Genomic DNA, 22887 nt, shown 5'->3' on the forward strand with positions numbered 1-22887 from the left:
TTACATACGCTTCGGGTTACATACGCTTCAGGTTACAGACTCCGCTAACCCAGAAATAGTCCTTCAGGTTAAGAACTTTGCTTCAGGATGAGAACAGAAATCGTGCTCCGGTGGCATGGAAGCAGCAGGAGGCCCCATTAGCTAAAGTGGTGCTTCAGGTTAAGAACAGTTTCAGGTTAAGCACGGACCTCCGGAACGAATTAAGTACTTAACCCGAGGTACCACTGTATGTACATATGACTTGTGGCACTCTGACACGTTAGGTCACATTATTTTTCAGATTGCAAGGTGTTTTAAAACTGTGTTTCAAGGTTGTAATCAGCCCTGGGACCTTAGGGTGAAGGGAGGGTAATTGTAAGCGCTAAACATGCACAGGTTCTGCACGGATGCAAGAGAGATTATGTCATTAGTCTGAATATATAAGTAGGTTTTCACTGGATGGATTCTAATTATACCTAGACATATGCAGGTAAACATATATAAAAATAGCAAACTAATTGTCCGTATGCCAATCTAACATTATTTTCTTGCCCATAAATCAATGGGAGTCACTCTTTTCAGATAAAGCACAAGGAGATGCAACTGAGGGCACTTACAAGGAGGAAGGTGGTGTTCCTGACACTTCCCAAGGTCACAGACGTGAGGTGCAAATTCAGTCTTCATCAAAATGATGTCTTCAGTACATTTTCTCCTAAAACTAAAGTCAATGGTTCCTATTGACTTCTTTGGGAGCCAGTAAAGGGTTCTCCACTGGAGTAATCTGTCCCCCCAGCAACAGAAATGGAGGGAAAGATTTATGGAGACAGGGGAAGATATTAACAGGGAGAGGGAGAGGGAGGGAGAGAGGGAGAGGGAGAGAGAGAGAGAGAGAGAAGTGGGGACCTAATTGTGAGTGCTGAACCAAGGTATTGCCTTGGTAATGGACACAATGAGAGCCAATAAACTGAAGCACAATCTAGACTGAAGCAGTGTTAGTGAGTGGTTCTCTAGAATGAATGGCTAGGAGGTGGCCTGCTCCCGATGGGGTTACACTCCCTTTGAAGGAGTAGGTACATAGCTTGGCATTTCTTCTGAAACCATCACTGTCTCTTGACCTCAATGGTGTAGAGTGCCTTCCATTCACTTTGGCTGGTGGCCCAGCTACACTTCCATCTGAACAGGGATAGCCTAATGTCTGTTGCCTATGCTCTGGTAACCTCTAGGTTTTAATACTGCATTTTTAAATAGTTCTAACCTGAGCTCATGTTGGAGAATGGGTAAGAAAATAATTAAATATAGTAGTAGTAAGTAGTAGTAGTAGTAGTAGTACAGTGGTACCTCAGGTTAAGAACTTAATTCTTTCTGGAGGTCCGTTCTTAACCTGAAACTGTTCTTAACCTGAGACACCACTTTAGCTAATGGAGTCTCCCGCTGCCGCTGCACGATTTCTGTTCCCATCCTGAAGCAAAGTTCTTAACCCGTGGTACTATTTCTGGGTTAGCAGAGTCTGTAACCTGAAGTGTCTGTAACCTGAAGCATCTGTAACCCAAGGTACCCCTGTAATATATTTTCCTTCCAGCTCTTATTTTTCATTTCAGTGCCTGCTGAACTTCTATCCTCCAGCCACCACTCCAGCCACCACAATAAAGATATTCTTATTCTTATTCTTATTCTCCCAGCCACTACCTTCCCTTTCTTCCTAAACCTCTTTCTTTTGAGCTTCCTAGTACTCAGTCTACCTGCCTTGTCCAAACAGATCAGCCTGTCCTTTGGGTTTGAAATGAGGTTTCCTTAGCCAAACCTGAAATCACAGACAACTTCCCTCAGCAGACAGAATATATATGAACATTCTGTGGCATAGCATCTGCTCAGCCAAAAGGTACCAGGGGCATCATTATCACCTCAATAAAGCACACTGCAATCATGTTGGATGAAGCTAGTAAATTATTATTCCTAATAATTCTCTCCCCCCCCCCAAAAAAAAAAGTATCAATCCCTGGTGTTTTGTCACAACTGCTGCTTTGGAATTTGATGATGATGGCTGCCAGCTGAGAAGTACTATCCTCAAAACAAGCAGGTTTTTTCGTCAGCTGGAACTACTGGGCATTCTATAATTATAACACCACTTAGCAATTATATAGTATTTTCTGAGTGTTGAAAGTAGAGGTGGATGGATCAAGCTATTTCCAGTTCATGTCACTTTTGTATGTGTTCATCCACAAATCCTCTCTGTCTCATTTTCACATTAATCGGAGAGCTTTTCTTTGGCCAGCATGAAAAACTACATTTAAATGTGTATTTTGAGCATATTCTCTCACAAAATATGCATTTCAAGTGGAACACAGGCAAGACTGAATAGGTCACTGTTGCCCACCAACTTGATGATAAGCAGTTTTCATCAGGATCTCCTGTCCTCAGTTCAGTTACTTATATTTTAATCTGTTTTATGTCTTCAACATATTGGTAGACATGGAAAATGCTCTCTGCAATGCAGAAACTACTTTCAATATTTTGTTTCTCAAAACAACTACTACCCTAATGTTGAATATTATTTTCACAGTGTTTCCACATTTTCTGTTACTTTCTTGTCTTCCCCAACAAAGAACTAAATGCAAATTTATCAATATATCAATTGTATCAAAAGCCAATGTCAACAAAAGCAGTACATGCAGCAGAGAAATAGTCAAGTTAACTAAAACTATTTGTAAATGCATGTTTCTATCAAATAAGAGGTATATTTAAAATGTGGGTTTTATTTATAATGCTTTTGAGTTATACAGTTTCATATTTTTCTTTGACTGTTAAGAAATATTTGAAATATCATAGTTGAAATTTCTTAATTTGCTCACTTGCTAGCCTTAAGTCACTTCTTGTTGGGCAAAGATAACAAAACCTGTTACAGGATTTCATATTGCAATTGGAAGCATTTTATAATGCAAATTTGAAGTTTTAACCTATTCTTATTTCAGTTAAGGTAAATAAAAGTTGGTTTTGATGTTAAATTTTGGATCAGTTTCTAAACAAGGGCTGGAGAACCTTTATTAGCCTTGGGGCCACATTTTCTCATGGATAACCTTTTGGGAGCCATATGTCATTGGTGGGTAGGTCCAAAGGCAAAAGTGAAGGCAGCCAGAACCAAAAGTGGCGAGAGCAACAGATGTGATTCTTATCTTTGAACGTGACTACATTCCAGTCATGCAAAAGTCAGCAGTTCCTACACCCACACACCTCCAGCTTCCATCCAGACAGGGAAGAGACATCACCATTTCAAGGATGCTTGACAGTCAGGCAAAAATACTCAAGGAGAATGAAGAGCAGGGCCAGTGAGTACCATGGGCAGGAGAGAGGGGCATGGCCTAAGAGTCCCAAAGGCTGGACAGAAAGGATTGTGGGGGGCACATTTATCCACACATCCAGCCTGAAATTCCTTACCCCTGTTCCAAACTGTACAATTACTGACTTCAGACATTAGGCTTTGGCTCCATATTGAGTATATTTATAAACACTGGAATGGTTTTCAGGATACCCTCAGGGTCCAAGCACAATAAATACTGTTGTGTTCAGTGACCTTTATATAAGCAAAGCATTCTTTTCAGCATGTAAATTAATTTTCTTCTCTTGGCTTGTAACAAGCCAAATGACTATTTTGACTCAGTGCCCAACTGTAGGAGAAAGTAAGATAGTGGCAGAGAGTAGGACTGAAACTTTTAAGATATCATAAGACAGCCAGTTTTGAGCAATTATATTCAGCACATTTAATGAAAACTGGTAATTATAGTGACTGGTGATTTCAGGAATTCCCCTCCATAATTACAGTAAGCAGAAGACTAATGTTGTTCAATGAAATGTTTGTCTACAGAAATGAATAAACAAGCACATCTTATTCTGTCATCTCTCCAAAATATTTACTCTTCATGAAAAATCATTGCTAACCAGTAATGTGCAAAACTGAGTCATTCTTTGATTAGCCCAGATTTACAAGTTGCCAATGGCTTTATATGTCAGAAACAAGAGATATATATCTTAGATATGCTTCACATGATGAAGGTAATTCACTGCTATATAAATTCAGAATGGATATTCACTGACATAAGATCTGAAACTGTTGGAAGAAGTATTGAAGCCATGGTTTATGAAATGAACAATAAGTGACTATTCTTTATGTGAAGACTTGAAGAATGACTTTGCTAAAGATACCAGTATTTGTCTTTCAAGTCTACCAATAATTATGATCTAAAGGGTCAGATGTCTACAGAACAAAGTATCATAATAGTAAAATGAAAACATTTATCACCAATATAGCAATGCTTAAATTTAATGGTGATTAGATGCTTAAAGTTTTTGTGTTACAGTAGTACCTCGAGTTACAAACACCTCAGGTTACAAACGCTTCAGGTTACAAACTCCACTAACCTGGAAGAGTTACCTCAAGTTGAGAACTTTGTGCCAGGATGAGAACAGAAATTGTGTGCCGGTGGCACAGCAGCAGCAAGAGGCCCCATTAGTGAAAGCACGCCTCTAGTTAAGAACAGTTTCAGTTTAAGAACGGACCTCCGGAATGAATTAAGTTCGTAAGTAGAGGTACCACTGTACATAAGAACTTGTTAATGAACTCTGAAGCCAGTTTCAGCAGCAACAGACAACTATTAAGTTCATCAGTTTGATGTGAATATTTCATCATTATCAGAATATATTTACTAGTTTTATCCCCATAAACACTTTTTCTGGAAGACATATCTATCTTGATTTGAGTTAAATGAGGGTGGCAGCAGGAAGAATAGCCAAGCCGCACTTGAGATACAGGCTATTCCACAATTCTTTCCTGACAAATCACCATAAAAATGCTGTAATGCCAATCAGCAATTCTCAGTTTTATAGTGGTGAGCCCAACAGGCAACCCAGCGAGGTGGCAACAAAATCACATTATCTTAGTTATTATGCAACTCTTCTAAGGCCTTGCTTCAGAAACACAACATTTTGAAAGGGCAATTTCTTTTTCTTAAAAAAGAAAAATCAAGTACCCTTTTCATTTCACAGAGTGTAAATGCTGAGTAGCACAGCCTGTCTACTGAATTAATGGATGTGTGTATTAAGAAACAGACACAACGCACTGCACGCCTCACTGTTATTATCAATAACCTAAGAAGCAGTGAGAAGGGCAATTTTAAAACTCTGCTTAAAAGAGGATTTTAAAGGTTCACATGCCAAATGCAAAACAATGTGCCTGCTTTTCTGACTTTTCAATGCTTTCCCCCCCAGGAAATTGCTATCATGTGTTGCTTTACAGGAGAAGACGGAAATGAGGGGAAAGTTAAAAGCATTTCAAGTTCATCACCAAGTTGTCGCTGAACAGTGACTACCACTAGCAGAAAGCACGAGTCAATGACTGACCAGTGTCTCTGTGTCAGATGAATCCACAAATTGTCTTCTCTACAGATGCTGTGGCCGATATTGTCATGGCAGAAAGCTTTTTGGCAAGCAGTCTAATCAAGCAACCAAACGATACTATGTCAAGAAACACAGTTCTCCACAAACTGTGCTAATATATAAAGGCCACTTATAGACACATTCACCAACTCAAACACACTTGCATTCATATATAAATGGGTCCATACAGAAATTTCCATATCCTTATAATAGGATTGTCAGATCAAACGATACGTTAGAATGATTATTATTTCAGATAGGCTTATAAAAGCTGGCATTCATTCAAAAGCCAGAATGATTTAGCAAAACTTCATCAAAAAACGTGTGTATCTCTATACACCCTCAAGGCAATAAAAAGAAGTAAATGCTTCCAGTTAGCAATACAGTATGTTTCGTGCTTGTTCTAATATATAACAGTAAAATATAGTCATATAGGTTTATGAAGCAGTGAGGGCTTATATGATCCTGTTTAAATATATGCTACTGCATTGACAGAATGCCTAATCTACATGCTTCCCAAGGATTTTACACAAATACTATCGACCACAGCACACTCCTGTACAAAGAACTCCTACAAGCAGCCAAGCCTGCAGCACGCCAACTCAGCATTTGAGAGTGTCAGGACAAATATCCCAATCACGACTGTGCTTCTGGTAACGTGCCATGTGCATGTGTTATGCCTTTGCTCCCATCCCTTCTTATCATACTGGTCTAATATACCTTGGAAGTCCAAAGAGAGGGCAGTACTTATCAGAACCCTATAGCCTGCCTTGGATATGGCTGGTGCTAAATAGATGTCAGAAGTACAACTATCAGTGGCACTAAGCGGGCAGGAGAAGAAAGGCAGAAAGAGCCAGTGCATTGTGACAGAGTTCTCCCAAAATAACTCATCCATGTTCCTTACAGTACCCCAATAACCCTGTTTGGATGAGTGCACGGTTATTCTAACGTCTCTTAATTTCTGAGGATTTCAGCTACTGCATCTCCTTAGCCTGTTGACTGTCAGCCCGGTATAGTGGTTAGAGGGCACCCTGGTTAAAATTCCTGCGCTCCCTGGGTAGCTTTGGGCAAGCCAGTCTCTCAAAAAGCCAGCCTATGGCAAAAGGCTCTGGAGGAAGGGAAATAGGGGCTAAGATCCTACAAAGTGCCTTCAGCTGCTGGGAAGGAGGGCAGAGTACAATCAAAGAAGCAGGGGCAAAGTTTCCTTTTGTTGCTACACCTGAGCCAGCCTGCGCCTCCTGCCAGGAGGGTGCAGAGACGACTCCCAAGGCGCCCCGGGCGTCTTCAGCGCCTCTTCCCCACGCCCAGCCGCCGGTGCCTGGCTCCGCTTCCCTCCGTGCCCCTTGGGCTCTCCAGAGGGGTACCGCGCGCTGCCACCTTCCCGGGCAGGTCTCGCGCTCCTACGCCTGCGCACTGAGGCCGAGCCCCCCCTCTCCTGCGCACCCCACCCCCTCCTCGACTTGCTCCACACAACTTCTTCCCACAAAGTGGAGACGAGAGCCGGGGTGGAGCCCCGGTTCGCGCGGACGCCGGAGCTCTCGCCTGCTGCCGCTGACCTTGGGGCGCTTCCCCGGCGGCGGCGCCGCGCGCTGACCAATGCGGGTCCCAAACGAGACCCGGCGGCGGCGGGGCGGCACGTGCCGCGGCCTCCTTCCCCTCAACTTCTTTCCCCTCAGCGTCGCCTCGTCGAGCCTCCACGGCCAGCATCTCTCGCCGCCCGCGCCCCGCCTCGCCTCCACTTACCTCGCTCTTGTTCGCCCCTTTCTTCTCCTCCTCACACTTTCCTGACGAGGGGACGGCGGGATGGGGAGGAGGGTCGAGGAGTTCGCTCCGCTTCGCAGGCAGCGCAGCCTAAGCCTCCCGGCTCCGGCTGGCGGCGGTGCTGTCGCGCCTCCAGCCGCTTGTTCGCTCGCGAAGCCGCGCTCTGCACCACACGCCGGGCAGCGGCTGAGGGGAAGGAGGGGCGGGGCGGAGCCGGAGCCCGAGGGAGGGAGGGAGGGAGGGAGGGAGGGAGACGTGGTGCCTCGGACCTGCCGTCTTTCCTCAGCGAACGGGCGCGAAGCTACTTGCCTGCTGTTACAGGGAGAGCGGCGGCGGCGGCTGGGGCTGTTTCCCTCGCGCTCGTTCCGGGCTGAAAGAATGAAGGCGTTTCAGGCGGTTACCGGCGGCGGCGGCGGCGAGTGCCACGAGCCGAGCGCCAAGAGAGCCCAGCCCAAAGCTGCGGGCTGATACTTTCCGAGCCCGCGGCCGCCGCTCTCGAGTCCCCTGAGGACGGGGAGCGAGTGAGACTCCGCGAGGCTAAAAATAAAGAAGTTTGATTAAAGTTCCTTGGCGCTCTTGGAGCAGCAGCCGCAGCTGCCCAACCCAAGGGTGGCACCCTCGCCACAGCGCCGCGAAGGGAAGGAGAGGCTAGCTTGGACCCTTACTCGAGGTGCCGAAGCCCAGGCTCTGAGGAAGAAAGGCAAAGGCACGTTTCTCCCTACGGAGATGAGATGCTGGGAGCCTGGGCCAATCCAGAGTTCCCAGCGCCATATACCTCTTCCCAGCGCGTGTGCGAGGAGATACACACGCCGCGTAACCTAAGATGATGCTGCTGCTGCCGCCGGCGCCGCCGCCTTCTCCTCCCTTCTTCTTTTCAAGCACTTCCACTCACCGATTGCAATGTCAAAATCCTGAAAGAGGTTTCGTTATCTTTGCCTGAGGAGAGCAGATCTGAAGGCTGCTTCACCTGTCACAAGATCCTTACTGAAAAGTCGGAATTGGCATGCAACCCATTCCTGCACTATCACATGTGTATAAGATGTTGCTGAACGGCCAGGCAACAAAAAAAAATCACCCAAGTGTGCTGCTGTCATATGCAATGATCTAAATGCAGCATGCAGGCGAATTATTTGTGTAGAAATGCTTGTTCGGTGCATTTGACAGTTGTGCAGGAAATGCAGTGGGGTACAAGGTATCTTAGGTTGTGCAGTGCAAAGAACAGAAAAAGGAACACTTTTTTGTTTGTTTTTTGTTTTAGTTCAACCAAAGGTATGGCCAGCCCCATCCCATGGGGGGGGGGTAATACAGCAATTCCTGAATTCTCTGGCTCTGCCTCTCTATTCTGAACCACCAAAAGTTTGGACTGAAATGTCTTACACTGCTTCTGGAAGATGCCCGGCTTTGTCAAGTTTCCAGGACATGAGAAAACTTAGTGCATATTTTGGAAGCAAAACCTGAAAATCCATTCAGATGTTATCTTTACTCAACAAATAAAAGAAAGTTCATCCAAGAACTGCCATTTCTCCAAATTACACTCGTTTCAGTTAGAGCTGTTGATTTAGTAGCAAAGTTTCTTGATGATTAGCCCTCTTTAACGATTCATTAATTGAGTGATTCAATATTACTTTGTCCCCATATTGAAAAACAAAAAGTCTCTCAGCCTCACTCACCTCACAGAGTGTGTGTTGTGGGGGAGGAAGGGAAAGGAGAATGTTAGCCGCTTTGAGACTCCTTCGGGTAGTGATAAAGCGGGATATCAAATCCAAAATCTTCTTCTTCTTCTTCTTCTTCTTCTTCTTCTTCTTCTTCTTCCCTGTCACCCTCTATCTGAATTTGCATCTGAACAGATGTAAAAGACTAGGATTGAGGTTGAATCCCAACAAGACAGAAGTACTGTTTCTGGGAGTTAGGAGACGGGCAGGTGTGGGGGACTCCCTGGTCCTGAATGGATGTGCTGCTGAAGTTTCAGGTGCACAGCCTAGGAGTCATTTTGGATTCACAGCTGTCCATGGAAGCGCAGGTTAACTCTGTGTCCAGGGCAGCTGTCTACCAGCTCCATCTGGTACGCTGGCTGAGATCCATATACTAAACAAAGGAATCAGTAGGCCTGAGAGAACAGCAAGGTTTGCAGAAATGTGAAATATCCTTAGAAAAAAGCCCCAAACAGAGAGACCCTAACAAATCTTATTAAGGTCTCAGTATGCTAAGTGGCCACAGAACATTGGGGGGAGGCTGCGGTTAGTGGCTTGAATCCTGAAAAGAGGGTATTTCACACTCTAGTATTTTGTTGTAGGTGCCATTTGTCATTCAATAACAACCAACTCTTTATCTTAGATGAATCAGCCCAAGACACACATCAATGACTGCTCTAAACTGCATCCACTATTTTCAACAGTGTTTATTAAAGCATTTGTTTACTAATTTTAACTGTGTGTAAAGGAAATTGAAAATTCCTGCCGCTTTCTTGGATGTCATTTATTTATTTTTAATGGCTAAGGCTGCAATAATAGGTTAACTAGAAAATAAGCCCCAGTTTGACTTATTTCCATAGAAACATGCATAGGAATTAGTTAGAAAGATAGGCATCCCTGTGCTAACTAAATCTCCTTCATCAAGACCAAGCAACATGCCAAACTATGGTCTTACAGACTAACTTCATTGAGCATCCATAGACCATTCTGGATGCTACTCTTCTGTACCTGCAGTTTGAAAATAACTTTCAGAGCACCTGAAGCTGCCTTTGCATGTCATATCTATTCAAACAAGCAGAAACCTTTGCTATTTTTTCCTTGTTTCTCTACCCTAGTGGTAGGAAAAGTGAAATCTGCAAAATGTTTATTTAAAGTATGGGTGATCCAAGTGCAATGGCTTCCAACCAGTTTGTCATGTAATGGACCCCTTGCCTTTATTTTATTGTATTAAATTTCTACCCCACCTTTCAGCGCCCAAGGCAGCTTCCAGATTAAAAATGCAAAAACACATTAAAAAGTAATGAGATAAAAACAAATACACCACTTAAATCATTAAAAACAGCTGCAAGAGAGGAGCATAAAACAAATAGGTCGGTTTAAAAATACATACGTTGCCAGAGCAGGTAGCACATGTTAAAAGCATGGCAGTGGGGTTTTTGGAGGGTTTGTTTTTTTAAAGGTCTTTGCCATCCTACAACACTCCCAAATGTTGAATTTTTCAAGGAGTGTAAATCCCCGCCCAGCATAGGCCTTCACTTCAAGCCCAGTTCAGATCTTCTACTAGGTGGAAGTATTTCTGTCTTACATGTATACCTCAGGTCCGTTGCTACAGAGCCATCAGTCCAATGGGATCTTTTGATTATAAACCACTTTCTTATTGATGAATACATATGTCTCTGTTCCAGTGACTTCCAGCTGCATATACCATAAAATGTGGTTTCTTGGATTGCTTTAAATTCCTGCTTCAGGGATTACCGTTTGAAAGCAAAGCAAATGTAATCCTTATAAGAAACAAGATGTCTCCATTCTGAAGAAAATCAATTCCGTTTTATAATTTGAAAAGCACAGTAACAGCATGAAAGATTGAGTAAAAGCACAGAAGTGGATGTACTTGTTATGAAGCACATCTGATCCTAGAAAGTGAAACAACACAAGGCTTTTATTCGGCCATCTATTCACTCCATGTTTCTGTCAAACCATTTGAACTTTGGGCCTTACCCAAATTCTTGGCCCAGTTTTGAAATTGTAAACCTTCTGAAAACCCTTTCCAATACTGCTGCTGAAGAACCCCTGGGCACTCAAATCTTCCCAACATATGAGTCGATACTGCTTCCCTCTCTTTCCTAGTAAGCAGCAGCAACTCAACTGTCAACTGTTTGCCACTCATCGGCTGAGAGTATACCTACTCAACACTTCCCTGCAGCTTCTTTCAAGGAAGCATGTCCACCACCAATGAACTAGTGTTAAAAACTCAGGTGTATAAGCGAATTGCCAAATGGGACCTTAAAGCTAGGTTACTGTCATCACAATGGAATGTCTAGGTGCCATTTCGTTTTGCAGTAGAATTTCTTCTTATTCTTATTTTTATTATTCGATTCATTTTGATACCACCTTATATTTTAATGGGGGGGGGGACTCAAAGCGGTTCACAACGCATTGAAACAGCAAATAAAACAATCCAGAATAAAAACAAATTCAAGCTTCAAGGAAAATATTTTAGATCCTTCTCTAAGAGACATTTTGTTCCCCATTTATTTACTTACTTACTTACTTACTTACTTACTTACTTACCTACCTACTTAAATTATATAGCCCCACAGCAGAAGTACTCTAGGCAGCCAGTGTGGTGTAGTGGTTAGAGTGTCAGTCTACGTCCTGGGAGATCACGGTTCAAATCCCCATTCAGTCATGAAGCTCACTGGGTGACCTTGAGCCAATCACAGCCTCTTAATCTATCACGCAAGGTCATTGTAGGCATTAACTGAGGAGAGGGGTGAACCATGTACTCCTTGGAGAAAAAGCTGGGATACAAATGAAATAAATAACCTATTCTACTGGACCTGCACCAGTTGCAAAATGTGCCCGGCACCTTGGGAATTTCAAGCACTACAAATAACTCCAATACGCTTTCAAGGAAATTCAGGGTCTACCAGACCATAATTTGAAAACCACAGTGTTTATCAAATAAGAGCTATTAACAAATAACTATACACAGAACAGAACACTACAAACTTAACCTCTGGCTTTAGAGATCACTCAAAACAAAGCAGTCTAACATTTCTTCAAAAAGCAGCAGTTCAGTGGAAAGCAAAGCACAATAAAAGTCGATTGTGTCACATGCTCAAGTTGTAATCTACCAGTCTGAGTCTTTTGCTCCTTAGAACAAAGCAAATCACTGTTAATCAGAGAACATATGCTTCAGCCTTGCCAACACTGCAATCCTATACCATGTCCACTCAAAAGTAAGTCCCACTAAGTTCAATGGGGCTTACTCCCAATCTATGGGATCTTGTTTCAGGCTGAGGCCAAAATAGCTTTTCTGTTTAATTCAAGGCATCCAGAGCCTTCTTTATGTGTTCTTCATAAGCGTGTGAGAATATAGAGTCTCGGAGTGCAAGGCTGCATATAGCAGCCCATGGCCAGTGTTTCTGTTCCTGCTTGTTCCTTTGCATGTTGGGTAGGAAGGTCTGAAGGGCGATTCTTTGTATGGTAGCCAAACATGCTTAGAATCACCCCTGATAATGCAGAGTTCCTGATCACTAGAAGGATCCTAAGCACACTCACTTGAATCCAGGTAGAAGATACCTGTTGGGTTGAAACAAACGACAGACGAGTGGCAAGTGTCATGTGGGAGGCATCTACCGAGCATGTCTCGGGGAGTCCCTTTTATTGAATATTACAGCAGTGTTTCCCAACCTTTTTTGGGCAACGGCACACCTGTTTAATGAAAAAAATCTCGCGGCACACCACCATTACAGCCCCATGACGTCAGCGCGCAGCGTCACGCCGGGAGGGACGCACGAAAGTGAAAGTTTTTAATTTTTTCCCCTCCCCCTTGCCGGGGAACCTCCAAGCTTTGGGGGTGGGGGGGGAGGAGGCAGCAGAGCGAGGGACTGAGGGACGGCGGCAGCTGAGGCGGCGGCGGCTGTTGTGGTGGTGGCGGCGATAGCGGGCGGAGGAGGGGGCGGCGGCGGGAGTTGCTGCTGCTGTTGTTGCTGCTGCTGCCCGGACATGCCGGCCTCCTCCTCCTCCGCTGTCTCGCGCTCCTCCCTTTTGCACGCGCTGCCCCGCCGCTCGGCACCACCACCGCGGAGCCGCCCCCGGCTCGACGCGGATCCTCGCCGCCGCCTCTCACCGCCCGCCTCGCCCGCCTCCCTCCCACGGCACACCAGCCGATGTCTCACGGCACACTAGTGTGCCGCGGAACACCAGTTGGGAAACACTGTATTACAGCATTGCCACGTATGTGCTTGTTGCTGATTGGTTAACACAAATACATTGCAAGAGTTGCATATAAGACATTAATCATCAATAGATTAAAGGTTGGGAAAAGGAACACAGAGTTGGACAGGTGTGAAGACCTCGTAATTAAACAATTACTAATGATTGATATAGCAAGACCTAAACTATAACTAATGATTGATATAGTAAAACTTAACAGGGCATAACTATTGTATTCCATAGATGTGGTCAACCATGCTTTAAGAACAGGTCAGGGTATGTTTCATGAACTCAATGTGAACTGAACATTCTAGGAAGGAATGTTTCAGCTCAGAGCAGTTTGCCAGACTCATGTGCAGAAGCAAATGTGCAGAAGCAAAACTTCCCATCAATACCTTCAGATTTTTTTTGTGCAATGCAGAAAGTTCAGGGATGAAATGGATGGGACCAGAATGCTGGGATGGCGCTGGCACCCACGCACACGCACCCACACCCACATCCCCACCATGCTTTAACACACTTCTGAAAGATGCCTAAAGAGGGCTGTAATAGGTATAATGCAGCGCTGAGATATAGAGATAAATCTACTTCTCGATAGCCATAGGATAGAGTGGTAGGGACGCAGACTTTCAAAGCATCCCAGAAATCTTGATGGAAACAGCTGGCTCCATTGAAGGCTCCTAAGGCTTCTCTTTATGCAATTCACAAGTCTGACTAAAATTAGTTCGCTCTACATAGGAGGCGAGAACAAGGGGAATTGTGCGGCCCAGCTCCATTATAACTATTTCTGCAATGGTATGCATAAAAAGGCATTTTACAAATTCTAGCATATTTTCTTTTTTTAAAACCCATTGCTGCAGCAAAGAGTTTAAAACTCTTACCATTTTGCTCACAGAGAATGTGAGGACTCCTGCCTAAATCTGCACATCAAGTGATTGATAAAAGTACTCAACCATCTCACATATTGTCCTGGCTCCATGTATCTACACTTTGCATTGGTTTTTCAGCTCCAGTCCTGTTTCTCTGCAGGCTGGGGTGAGCATGGGGACAGTAGGCACTTTCAGCTTCCTTTCCTAACCACCATCACCCCCTGTTTTCCTTATATATTTCATTTGCACACATTTCCATTCCTCTCTCTCTCTGCAGGTTTAGAGGAAAGAAGCTGATGCTTTACAAATGTCCAATACGAATTTGATACATGATGGAATTAGTGCCATGGAATGCCGTTGAAAGAAATGAATGAGGCAGCAATGCCAATGTGGAAATAAACCCTATAACCATTCACAGATCCCAGGAAGTGACTGTAAAAGAATACAACGGAACTGTATGGGAGGGAGGTAGCTATGGAACAGAGCAGAATGAATGATTGAAGTGCTCCCGATTCTCTCTTATCATTTCTCACAATAACTCTTTCTGCTCAGACAGTAGTCATTCTGTTTTTCACAGCATTCATCCTACTATTCCATCCAGGTCCTTGCTGCTCTGCATAAACCTGGAAATCTTCTTTCCCATAGCTTCATTCTTCCCATTCCCTCATCTCTTCCTCATTGTTTTCCTCTTGCCCCTCCCAAAATCACCATCCCCTTTGCAGGTGGTAAATTTGCAGAAACATTTCAGAAACCTTTTTCCAGGATGCAGGGCAAAATGTGTTTCAGTCATGGGGTGGAGATTACCAGGTACTGGTGGCAGAAGTGGGTTCCTCCCTTCAATGTTGTTTTGCTACCACCATGCTTGATAGCATGTAAAACACATCACCAAATTTCTTTATCCCCACAAACAACTGAGAGTGAGTTGGCTGAGAGATTGCCCAAGGTCAGTCACTGAGCTGCAGAGATGGGTATGGATTTGAAACCTGAACTTTTTCATCCCATCTCATAAAATGTTGTGCACTGTACAACACTGATATTATCACTGCTTTGTTTCCTATTACAGCATTGATCTAAGAATCAACATTTTCAGTTAGTGTTTTGCTTAAAAGAATCGTTTGCAGTAACTACAACTCCCACAAATTCAGCTTTCATCCTCCTCTGGTTATGTATAGTTCTGGGTGGATCAAGATCAGACGAACTTTGTTTGAAAAGTAGCTGCCACCTACTCTCATGGTTTAAAAAAAGGTTTAAATGGCAGGATCAAATTCACATTTACCACAGTGGATTTTAAGTGTACTTGGGTGTACTTTAAGTGTACACATATTTTAAAAAGCTGTGAAAATGCTTTTTTAAAAAAAACATTTTGAAAAATATATTGAATTTGGCACAGCTCACTTTCACCATCTAGTTTCACATTTGTATATGGCATTTCACAACACATTTAAAACGTTTATTTTCAACTGTGTAGTCGAGTTTCTCGCCTCTCAGTAAAACACCTGACTGTGACACTAATTAAACCTGTAATTTGAAAAACTTACATTTTTTTCTGTTCCTGCTTTGAATTAGATATGTTGCCTCTTCAAAAGAAGGGTGTGCATCACAGAATAAATCATGAACATGATTATTCTTTAGAAAGCAACTTATGTACACATATTTTAGCACACACTTTCTGATTTATTTATTTTTTTAAAAATAATGATGATATAAAGTCTATTTTCCCTAAATCATATTGGAGCAAAATATGTAATACCACTTAAGGTTGTTAGTACCAATCCTAGGAACATGTATTTAATTCTGTTTTGTTATCTATATTACTTTCTTCCTCCAAACAGCACAAAGCAGCATCAATTATTCTCCTTCCTCCCCCTGCCCCAAACACAAACACACACTTTTTCCTCTTAACACCCCTGTTAGGTGGTTTAGGCTGAGAGCTTCATGGCTGAGTAAAGAGTTGAACCTTGGTTTCCCAACCCTAATCCAACATTCTAACGGGGGGCCGCTAGGGGGCGCATTGAAAGATGGCTGACAATACCATCTCTCCGGCTCACACGAGGTAATTAAGAGGCTGTTATGGGAGTATGCAGCCTCCCTCGTTACCCCAAGGAATGGGGAACGCTGCCTTGCCTGCTGTGCCCATAATTCACCCCCAGATTCGAAAGGGGGTGAGGGCACTAGGCACAAAAGCCCTCGTGTGGGTCGGCTCTCCTGGACGCTGTCTCTGATCTGCGCAGCTAGTTGCAGGAGCTCAAAATAAACAATCAGAACAGAAGCAAACGCACATACTTCAAGCGATGATCGGGAGTAAGGACTGCTAAGTAAAGGGATCTCTGGGAAGAGGAGTGACGGGCTGGACTTAACAATAAATCAAGAAGAAGAATAAAGCAAGAAGAAGATTCATCAAAGGATCGGTATGTCGGAGCGAGACTGAAAAGGGGGGGGAGAAAAACTTTTCTTTTTTGTCTTTTGTGAGTACCCAATAATCCCCCCCCCCAAGAATCACTGCAATTACTGATCACAAGCAGGAGGAATAAGAACTGTGTGGAAATTAATTACTATGCAAGGACGTGGCTTATGGGAGCATCGGGAAACGAAAGTAAGTCCTTTGTGACACAGTCATAAAAAGAGATTTATCATGGCAGGCCTGCCCGCAGGAATTCAGGGGGAGGAGGACTATGGCTGTTACTATGTTAGAGTGTGGGTTCGGCCTAGCAGGGGCCCCTGAGAAAATTTATGAGGGAGCGGCGGGCCTGGGGAGATCAGGACAGACTGTCGGAATGTTTTGTACGGAAGTGTTGAAATGGCATCTGTCTACTTTTATGGCTCTTGGGTGAGTGTAAAATCCACACAGGATATAATAACGTTTGTCTTCAACCCGCTTGTGGAGATTATCAGAGATCACAAAGAAAGGAGATAACAACAAGAAGATGAGTAAAACAACAAAGAGAAGATTGAACAGAACTGTGAATATTATTTTGACAGAACTGTGTAACTAAAGCAGCAGCAAGAGAGATGATCGGATCCCTTTCGGAGCTCGAAGCATGGGTACCCCCAACAATTTTTTTAAAAATGTGGCTGTGTAATTTGGAATTATTGTTATTTGGAATTAATGTGATGTGATTGGCCTGTTAATAAAAATTATTTAAAAAAACAACAACATTCTAACCACTACACCATAGCAAGAGAGTGAATGATCATCCCTCTGCCTAATAATCCTTTTGTCCATGCATACAACACCTTCACTCCTCCCTTCATGTAAGCAGGCAAACCAGTGGAGAAGCAATAATTAAAAACTTCAGAATGAACTAGGATGTTAAAGCAGTTTGCAGCTGGTTTATACTGGCATGCTCTAAAGTCGTTAATCAGTTTCGGTGAAATAGGAAACTACAGTTAATTACAGTGGTGCCCCGCAAGACGAAATTAATTCGTTCCGCAAGTTTTGTCGTCTAGCGAATTTTTCGTCTTGCGAATCACGAAATCCCATAGGAATGCATTGAAAATCAATTAATGCATTCCTATGGTCCAAAAAAGTCCAAACAAAGCCAAATTTGGTACAACAACAGTTTATTAACTGCTCTTTAAAGTCACACATACTGTAAAGAGCAGTTCAAAAATTGAAGGGAAAATAAATTAACTTTATAAACATGACAGAAAAACATTTAAAAATCAACAAAGTGTACAGTACATTTTCTAAGACTCTGGGGGACCACTCGAAGAAGGCTCCTCTTCCACTCTTTGCTTCTTGCTCAAGAACCTGTCCATAGTCTGCTGCTTCATCTGCCTTTTCAGCACCTCCCTGAAAGGCGACATGACCCTCGTATCAAAAATGTTCCCAACGTCATGTGCCACGTGCTTCTCAGGGTGGTGCTGCTCTGCAAAAGTCTGCACCTCCTTCCACTTCAGGCAAATGTCCCTCAGTTTTTCGGAGGACAGCCGTTCCTCAGTTGCTTCCTCCTCTTCCAGTGAGGCCTGCTCCTGCGCAGCCTCTGCCTGCAGTTCGACCAGCTCCACGGTGGTCAGCTCGTCGTCGTGCTCCTCCACCAGCTCGCAGACGTCCTCCTCCGTGACCTCCAGGCCCATGGTCCTCCCCAAGGCAACAATGTCCTGCACCACTGTTGACTCTGGTGCATCAGAGTCACTTGGTGCCACACAGTCCGGCCACAGGCTGCGCCAAGCGCAATTCAAATTTCTCTGGCTGATCCCGTTCCAGGCCGTGGTGATCATCTTCAAGCAGGTGACGATGTCGAAGTGGTCCTTCCAGAATTCCCGCAGGGTGATGGTGGTGCAGTCAGTCACCTCGAAGCATCGCCTGAAAAGCTCCTTGGTGTAGAGTTTTTTGAAATTGGCGATGACCTGCTGATCCATCGGCTGGAGCAGTGGCGTGGTGTTAGGCGGCAGGAACATGATGTTGATGAAGCTGAACTCCTCCAACAAGTCCACCTCAAGGCCTTTAGGATGGGCAGGAGCATTGTCCATCAGAAGCAAAGCCTTCAGCGGCAGGTCGTTGTCCAGCAGGTACTGCTTGACAGCAGGGCCAAAAGCAAGATTGACCCAGTCCACAAACAGCACACGTGTGACCCAAGCCTTGCTGTTGGATCGCCACATGACACTCAGCCGCTCCTTGTCGATCTTGTGTCTCTTGAAGGCCCGTGGGTTCTCCGAGTGGTACACCAGCAGGGGCTTGATCTTCAGGTCGCCGCTTGCGTTGGCACAGAAGAGCAGGGTCAGACGGTCCTTCATGGGCTTGTGGCCAGGCAACTTGGCCTCCTCCTGTGTGATGAAAGTCCTTTTGGGCATCCTCTTCCAATACAGCCCAGTCTCGTCGCAGTTGAAGACCTGCTGTGGAACGTAGCTCTCCGTCCTCACAACCTCCAGGAACTCCGCTGCAAAGTCTTCAGCCGCAGGAACATCAGAACTGGCAGCCTCTCCATGCCTGACCACGCTGTGGATGCCAGATCTTGTCTTGAACCGTTCAAACCAACCTCTGCTTGCCTTGAAGACTTCTGGCTCGCCTGAGGTTCCTGGCTGTTCCCGGATGAGGTCAGCGTGCAAGGCCTTGGCCTTCTCACAAATGACGGCCTCAGACACTGTGTCCCCTGCACGCTGCTTTTCTTCTATCCAGATGAGCAGCAACTTCTCAACCTCCTCCAGAACAGCTGGGCGGTTCTTCACGATCCTGGTGACTCCCTTGGCTGCATCAGTCACCAGGATCTTCTCCCTCATCTTCAGGATGGTCCCGATGGTTGATGGATTCCTCCCGTACTCCCTGGCGATGTCCGTCACACGCATTCCGCCGTCGTGCTTCCGGATGATCTCCTTCTTCATTTCCAGCATCACCTTCTCCTTCTTCCTCTCGCCGGCCACCGCAGCAGCAGTCTTCTTAGGTCCCATGGCAGCACAGCTCTTACCTTCGTAAACTCAGAAAAAGAAAAAGAAATCAGTGATGTGCTTCAAATCCAAAAAATTCAAAATCACCCAGCCACCCACCACACAGAAATTAAAACCCAGAACCAAGTCCTTGAATCCCAAAAACCCCAACCCAAAATCCAAAATCCAAACCCCCCCAAAAAATTTTTAAAAGTTTAACTTACCAAATGGATGCAAGAGAAGTTCTGGAAAAGCTTCAACAATCAATCACCGAAGTCTTCAGAAACCTCAAATGGCTGCAAAATAAGTTTTGGAAAAGCTTCAAAAATCACCAATGCCTTCAAAAACCTCAACTGTTCCCACAGACAACCACCCACCCACCACACAGAAATTGCAAATCCCTCCCCAACTGCTCCCCCAGCCCCTCCCCAACTGCTGCAAACCCCTCCCCAACTGTTCCCCCACCCAGACAAAAAAAAATTTCAAAAAATAACAACATGGCTCAATGGTCCCAGATTCCTGCAGAAACCTCTCCAACTGTTCCCCCAGCCAGCCAGCACTCAGAAATTCAAACTCAGGAAAAATTTTTTGAAAAAAACAACTGGCCCAATGGTCACAGAAAATCATAAAAATTCCCAAAAAGCCCCACAAGCTCCCAGATTCCTGCAGAAACCTCTCCAACTGTTCCCCCAGCCAGCCAGCACTCAGAAATTCAAACTCAGGGAAAAAAAATTGAAAAAAAACAAACTGGCCCAATGGTCACAGAAAATCATAAAAATTCCCAAAAAAGCCCCACAAGCTCCCAGATTATCGCAACCCCCCCCACAACACCAAGTCCTTGAATCCCAAACACCCCAACCCAAAATCCAAAACCCCCCAAAAAAGTTTTAAAAGTTTAACTTACCAAATGGATGCAAGAGAAGTTCTGGAAAAGTTTTGGAAAAGCTTCCAAAGTGAGCAAAGTCTGAGAAAGGGCTACAAAACCACGTGCTAACAGTTGCTCCTCGAAGTCAAGTCGCAACTGCAGCTGTTCAAGCTAAGCACCCTTTGTTTTAACGGTTTTAAGAAAAAGGAAACAAAGTCGCGAGACGTTTTCGTCTTGCGAAGCAAGCCCATAGGGAAATTTGTCTTGCGAGGCAACTCGAAAACGGAAAAACCTTTTGTCTAGCGAGTTTTTTGTCTTGCGAGGCATTCGTCTTGCGAGGTACCACTGTAAAGGGTTCCTGGGCTGTATCTACACTGATTTGTAAAAACGCTATTAAAGGCTATTTAAAAAAGTTATATAGCTCTCAAAGCAATTTCCCATTGCCGACGAATCACTGCTCTGCAGTGCCTCTGATGTCACATTTTTATAATGCATTTTTAACGTTATAACCAATGACTGTGGATTCACCCCTGGTTTGTTTGCCAGCTTGAATGAAAGGGAGAAGTTTAAGGGTTGTGCACATGGGCAAAAGTATCATCCATATCTCAGTTTATTAAGGTAGGATACAATAATCCCAATGCAGCTAGTGACTCTTTAATTTAAATTACTTACTAGTAAGAAATCCACTTAAGAGAGGAGCCACCTTTTGCAACTCTCATCTAAAACACCCAGTGTACACATTGGTATCAGCAGTGTACTAATTATTAGTATGACCATCAACATTTCATTTGTATGTACAGTATGCTGCCTTTCCATATATCAAAGCATGCTCAAGGTGGCTCACAACATGAGACAATTTACATAATTGCAAGCATAACAAAAGTAGCCTTAAACAATAAATAAAACACATCAAAAAGTACACAACCATAATCAATTTCCACATAAATCGTTCTATGATCTAAAAATCAATATACTAAGAAACCCTAAACAATACCTAAACCCAAGTAGCCTCAGCTTTTGTAGCTGGAGTCAGTAAGGGTCCCACTGCCCACAGCCAGGTGGGAAAAGGCCAGCAAGGCAGGGAATAGGTCTCCCAGGACTCACAGCGAATATGTGAGTAATAATGTTAATTACTATTTGTTATTTCTGAAGTTCATAGATTAACAAGGTACTGGAAAATGAAACAAAATTTAAGATTTTTTTCTCAGACTTACAGTTTGAAACAAGTGATACTCAAGAAAAGGAGAGGCGTGAAAAGACAGAGGAGAGATACCAATGTGAGAATATTTCAGTGAATAAGTATGCTTTTAACATTTAAACAAATTAACAGGAGCCAGATAACTCCATAGAATCCTTGCAGTACCGTAGATTCTTAAGGCCAAACTAATGAAATCCTTCTTAAAAAGGGCAAAACAATAATCAGTTTGCAATATGTCTCTGATGCTGTACAGCAAATGAAAAATGTTTCATAATCTGTTAAGATGTTCCAAGGAGTAAAGTCTGATGAATCAGCCTTTTCTGTAACGCAGGTGACTAAAGTTGAGCCATAGTTTGAATTGATTGCTAAATGCCAATGATTGCTAAATTAAGCATTGCTTTATTGTATTTTCTCATTATACTTACTATACTTATCATTTTTTGTGCTCAAAGAAACCTCTACAATATGTAGCAACCTCTTCTGTGTCTGCTTCTCGAGAGCAAAGAATGCACATCTACATGTTCATGCACACATGCATGCAAAGGTCATGAACCTTGAAAGATGTTGCATTAAATCCTGAAAGAATCCCAAAACACCATATTCTACTACTGTAGATTTGTGATTGAATTACTGTGGAGGCAGCTGATTATTTTCTGCATGCCTTGGCCTTAAATTACTGTCATTTTTAAAATTGATAATTTTATCTTTTTTTGTAAACCGCTTTGAGGCTTTTGTACAATCAAGTGGCTTAAATTTTTTATGAAATAAATATAAATAAATAAACTACGCATGCCACTAAACTTTTCATTTGAGTAGCAACTTCTGTTTTTTAATTGCTAGTAACAATCATGGAGGCATTTTTAACAGAGCAATGGCAGGGAAAGAGAGTTGAACATCCTCTCTCACATTCCTGATACACAAACACAAACTTTTGTGCTATTAGCAACTGAATTAACAAAAATCCACATCAACAAATATGTTTAGCATCACAATAACTTGGCCCTGATTGTGGCTTTGCATAGCAGTCTATGTCCAATTTGTTGGTGCTATGAACTGTGGGACTGACAAAGCATTGCAATAATAGAATCCTAATGATGTTGTTGTTTAGTCGTTTAGTCGTGTCCGACTCTTCGTGACTCCATGGACCAGAGCACGCCAGGCATTCCTGTCTTCCACTGCCTCCCGCAGGTTGGTCAAACTCATGCTGGTAGCTTCGAGAACACTGTCCAACCATCTCGTCCTCTGTCGTCCCCTTCTCCTTGTGCCCTCCATCTTTCCCAACATCAGGGTCTTTTCCAGGGAGTCTTCTCTTCTCATGAGGTGGCCAAAGTATTGGAGCCTCAGTTTCACGATCTGTCCTTCCAGTGAGCACTCAGGGCTGATTTCCTTCAGAATGGATAGGTTTGATCTTCTTGCAGTCCATGGGACTCTCAAGAGTCTCCTCCAGCACCAGAATTTAAAAGCATCAATTCTTCGGTGATTAGCCTTCTTTATGGTCCAGCTCTCACTTCC

The 22887-nt window shown here is 43.7% G+C and overlaps 2 protein-coding genes across 2 annotated transcripts in view; both read right to left on the minus strand.

The window, feature by feature from the left end:
* Positions 1–7339, minus strand: part of CHST15 (carbohydrate sulfotransferase 15) — an 83969-nt gene extending 76630 nt beyond the window's left edge. Inside the window, exon 1 of the mRNA XM_081193011.1 lies at positions 7150–7339. The gene's annotated coding sequence lies outside the window, so the exon portion shown is untranslated. The remainder of the gene's footprint in view (positions 1–7149) is intronic.
* A 217-nt stretch (positions 7340–7556) lies between these two features.
* LOC308586148 (putative CENPB DNA-binding domain-containing protein 1) lies at positions 7557–20238 on the minus strand (the record flags this gene model as incomplete). Its single annotated transcript, XM_081192425.1, has 3 exons — positions 20217–20238; positions 18756–19608; positions 7557–7704 (listed from the first exon to the last, which is right to left on the minus strand). The coding sequence occupies exons 2-3, from the start codon at positions 19334–19336 to the stop codon at positions 7557–7559; spliced, it is 729 nt and encodes a 242-aa protein (XP_081048551.1). The 5' UTR covers positions 19337–19608; positions 20217–20238.
* Positions 20239–22887: the final 2649 nt, after the last annotated feature.

This window comes from Podarcis bocagei (assembly GCF_964188305.1).
Source record: "Podarcis bocagei genome assembly, chromosome: 4".
Classification (NCBI taxonomy): Eukaryota; Metazoa; Chordata; class Lepidosauria; order Squamata; family Lacertidae; genus Podarcis; species Podarcis bocagei.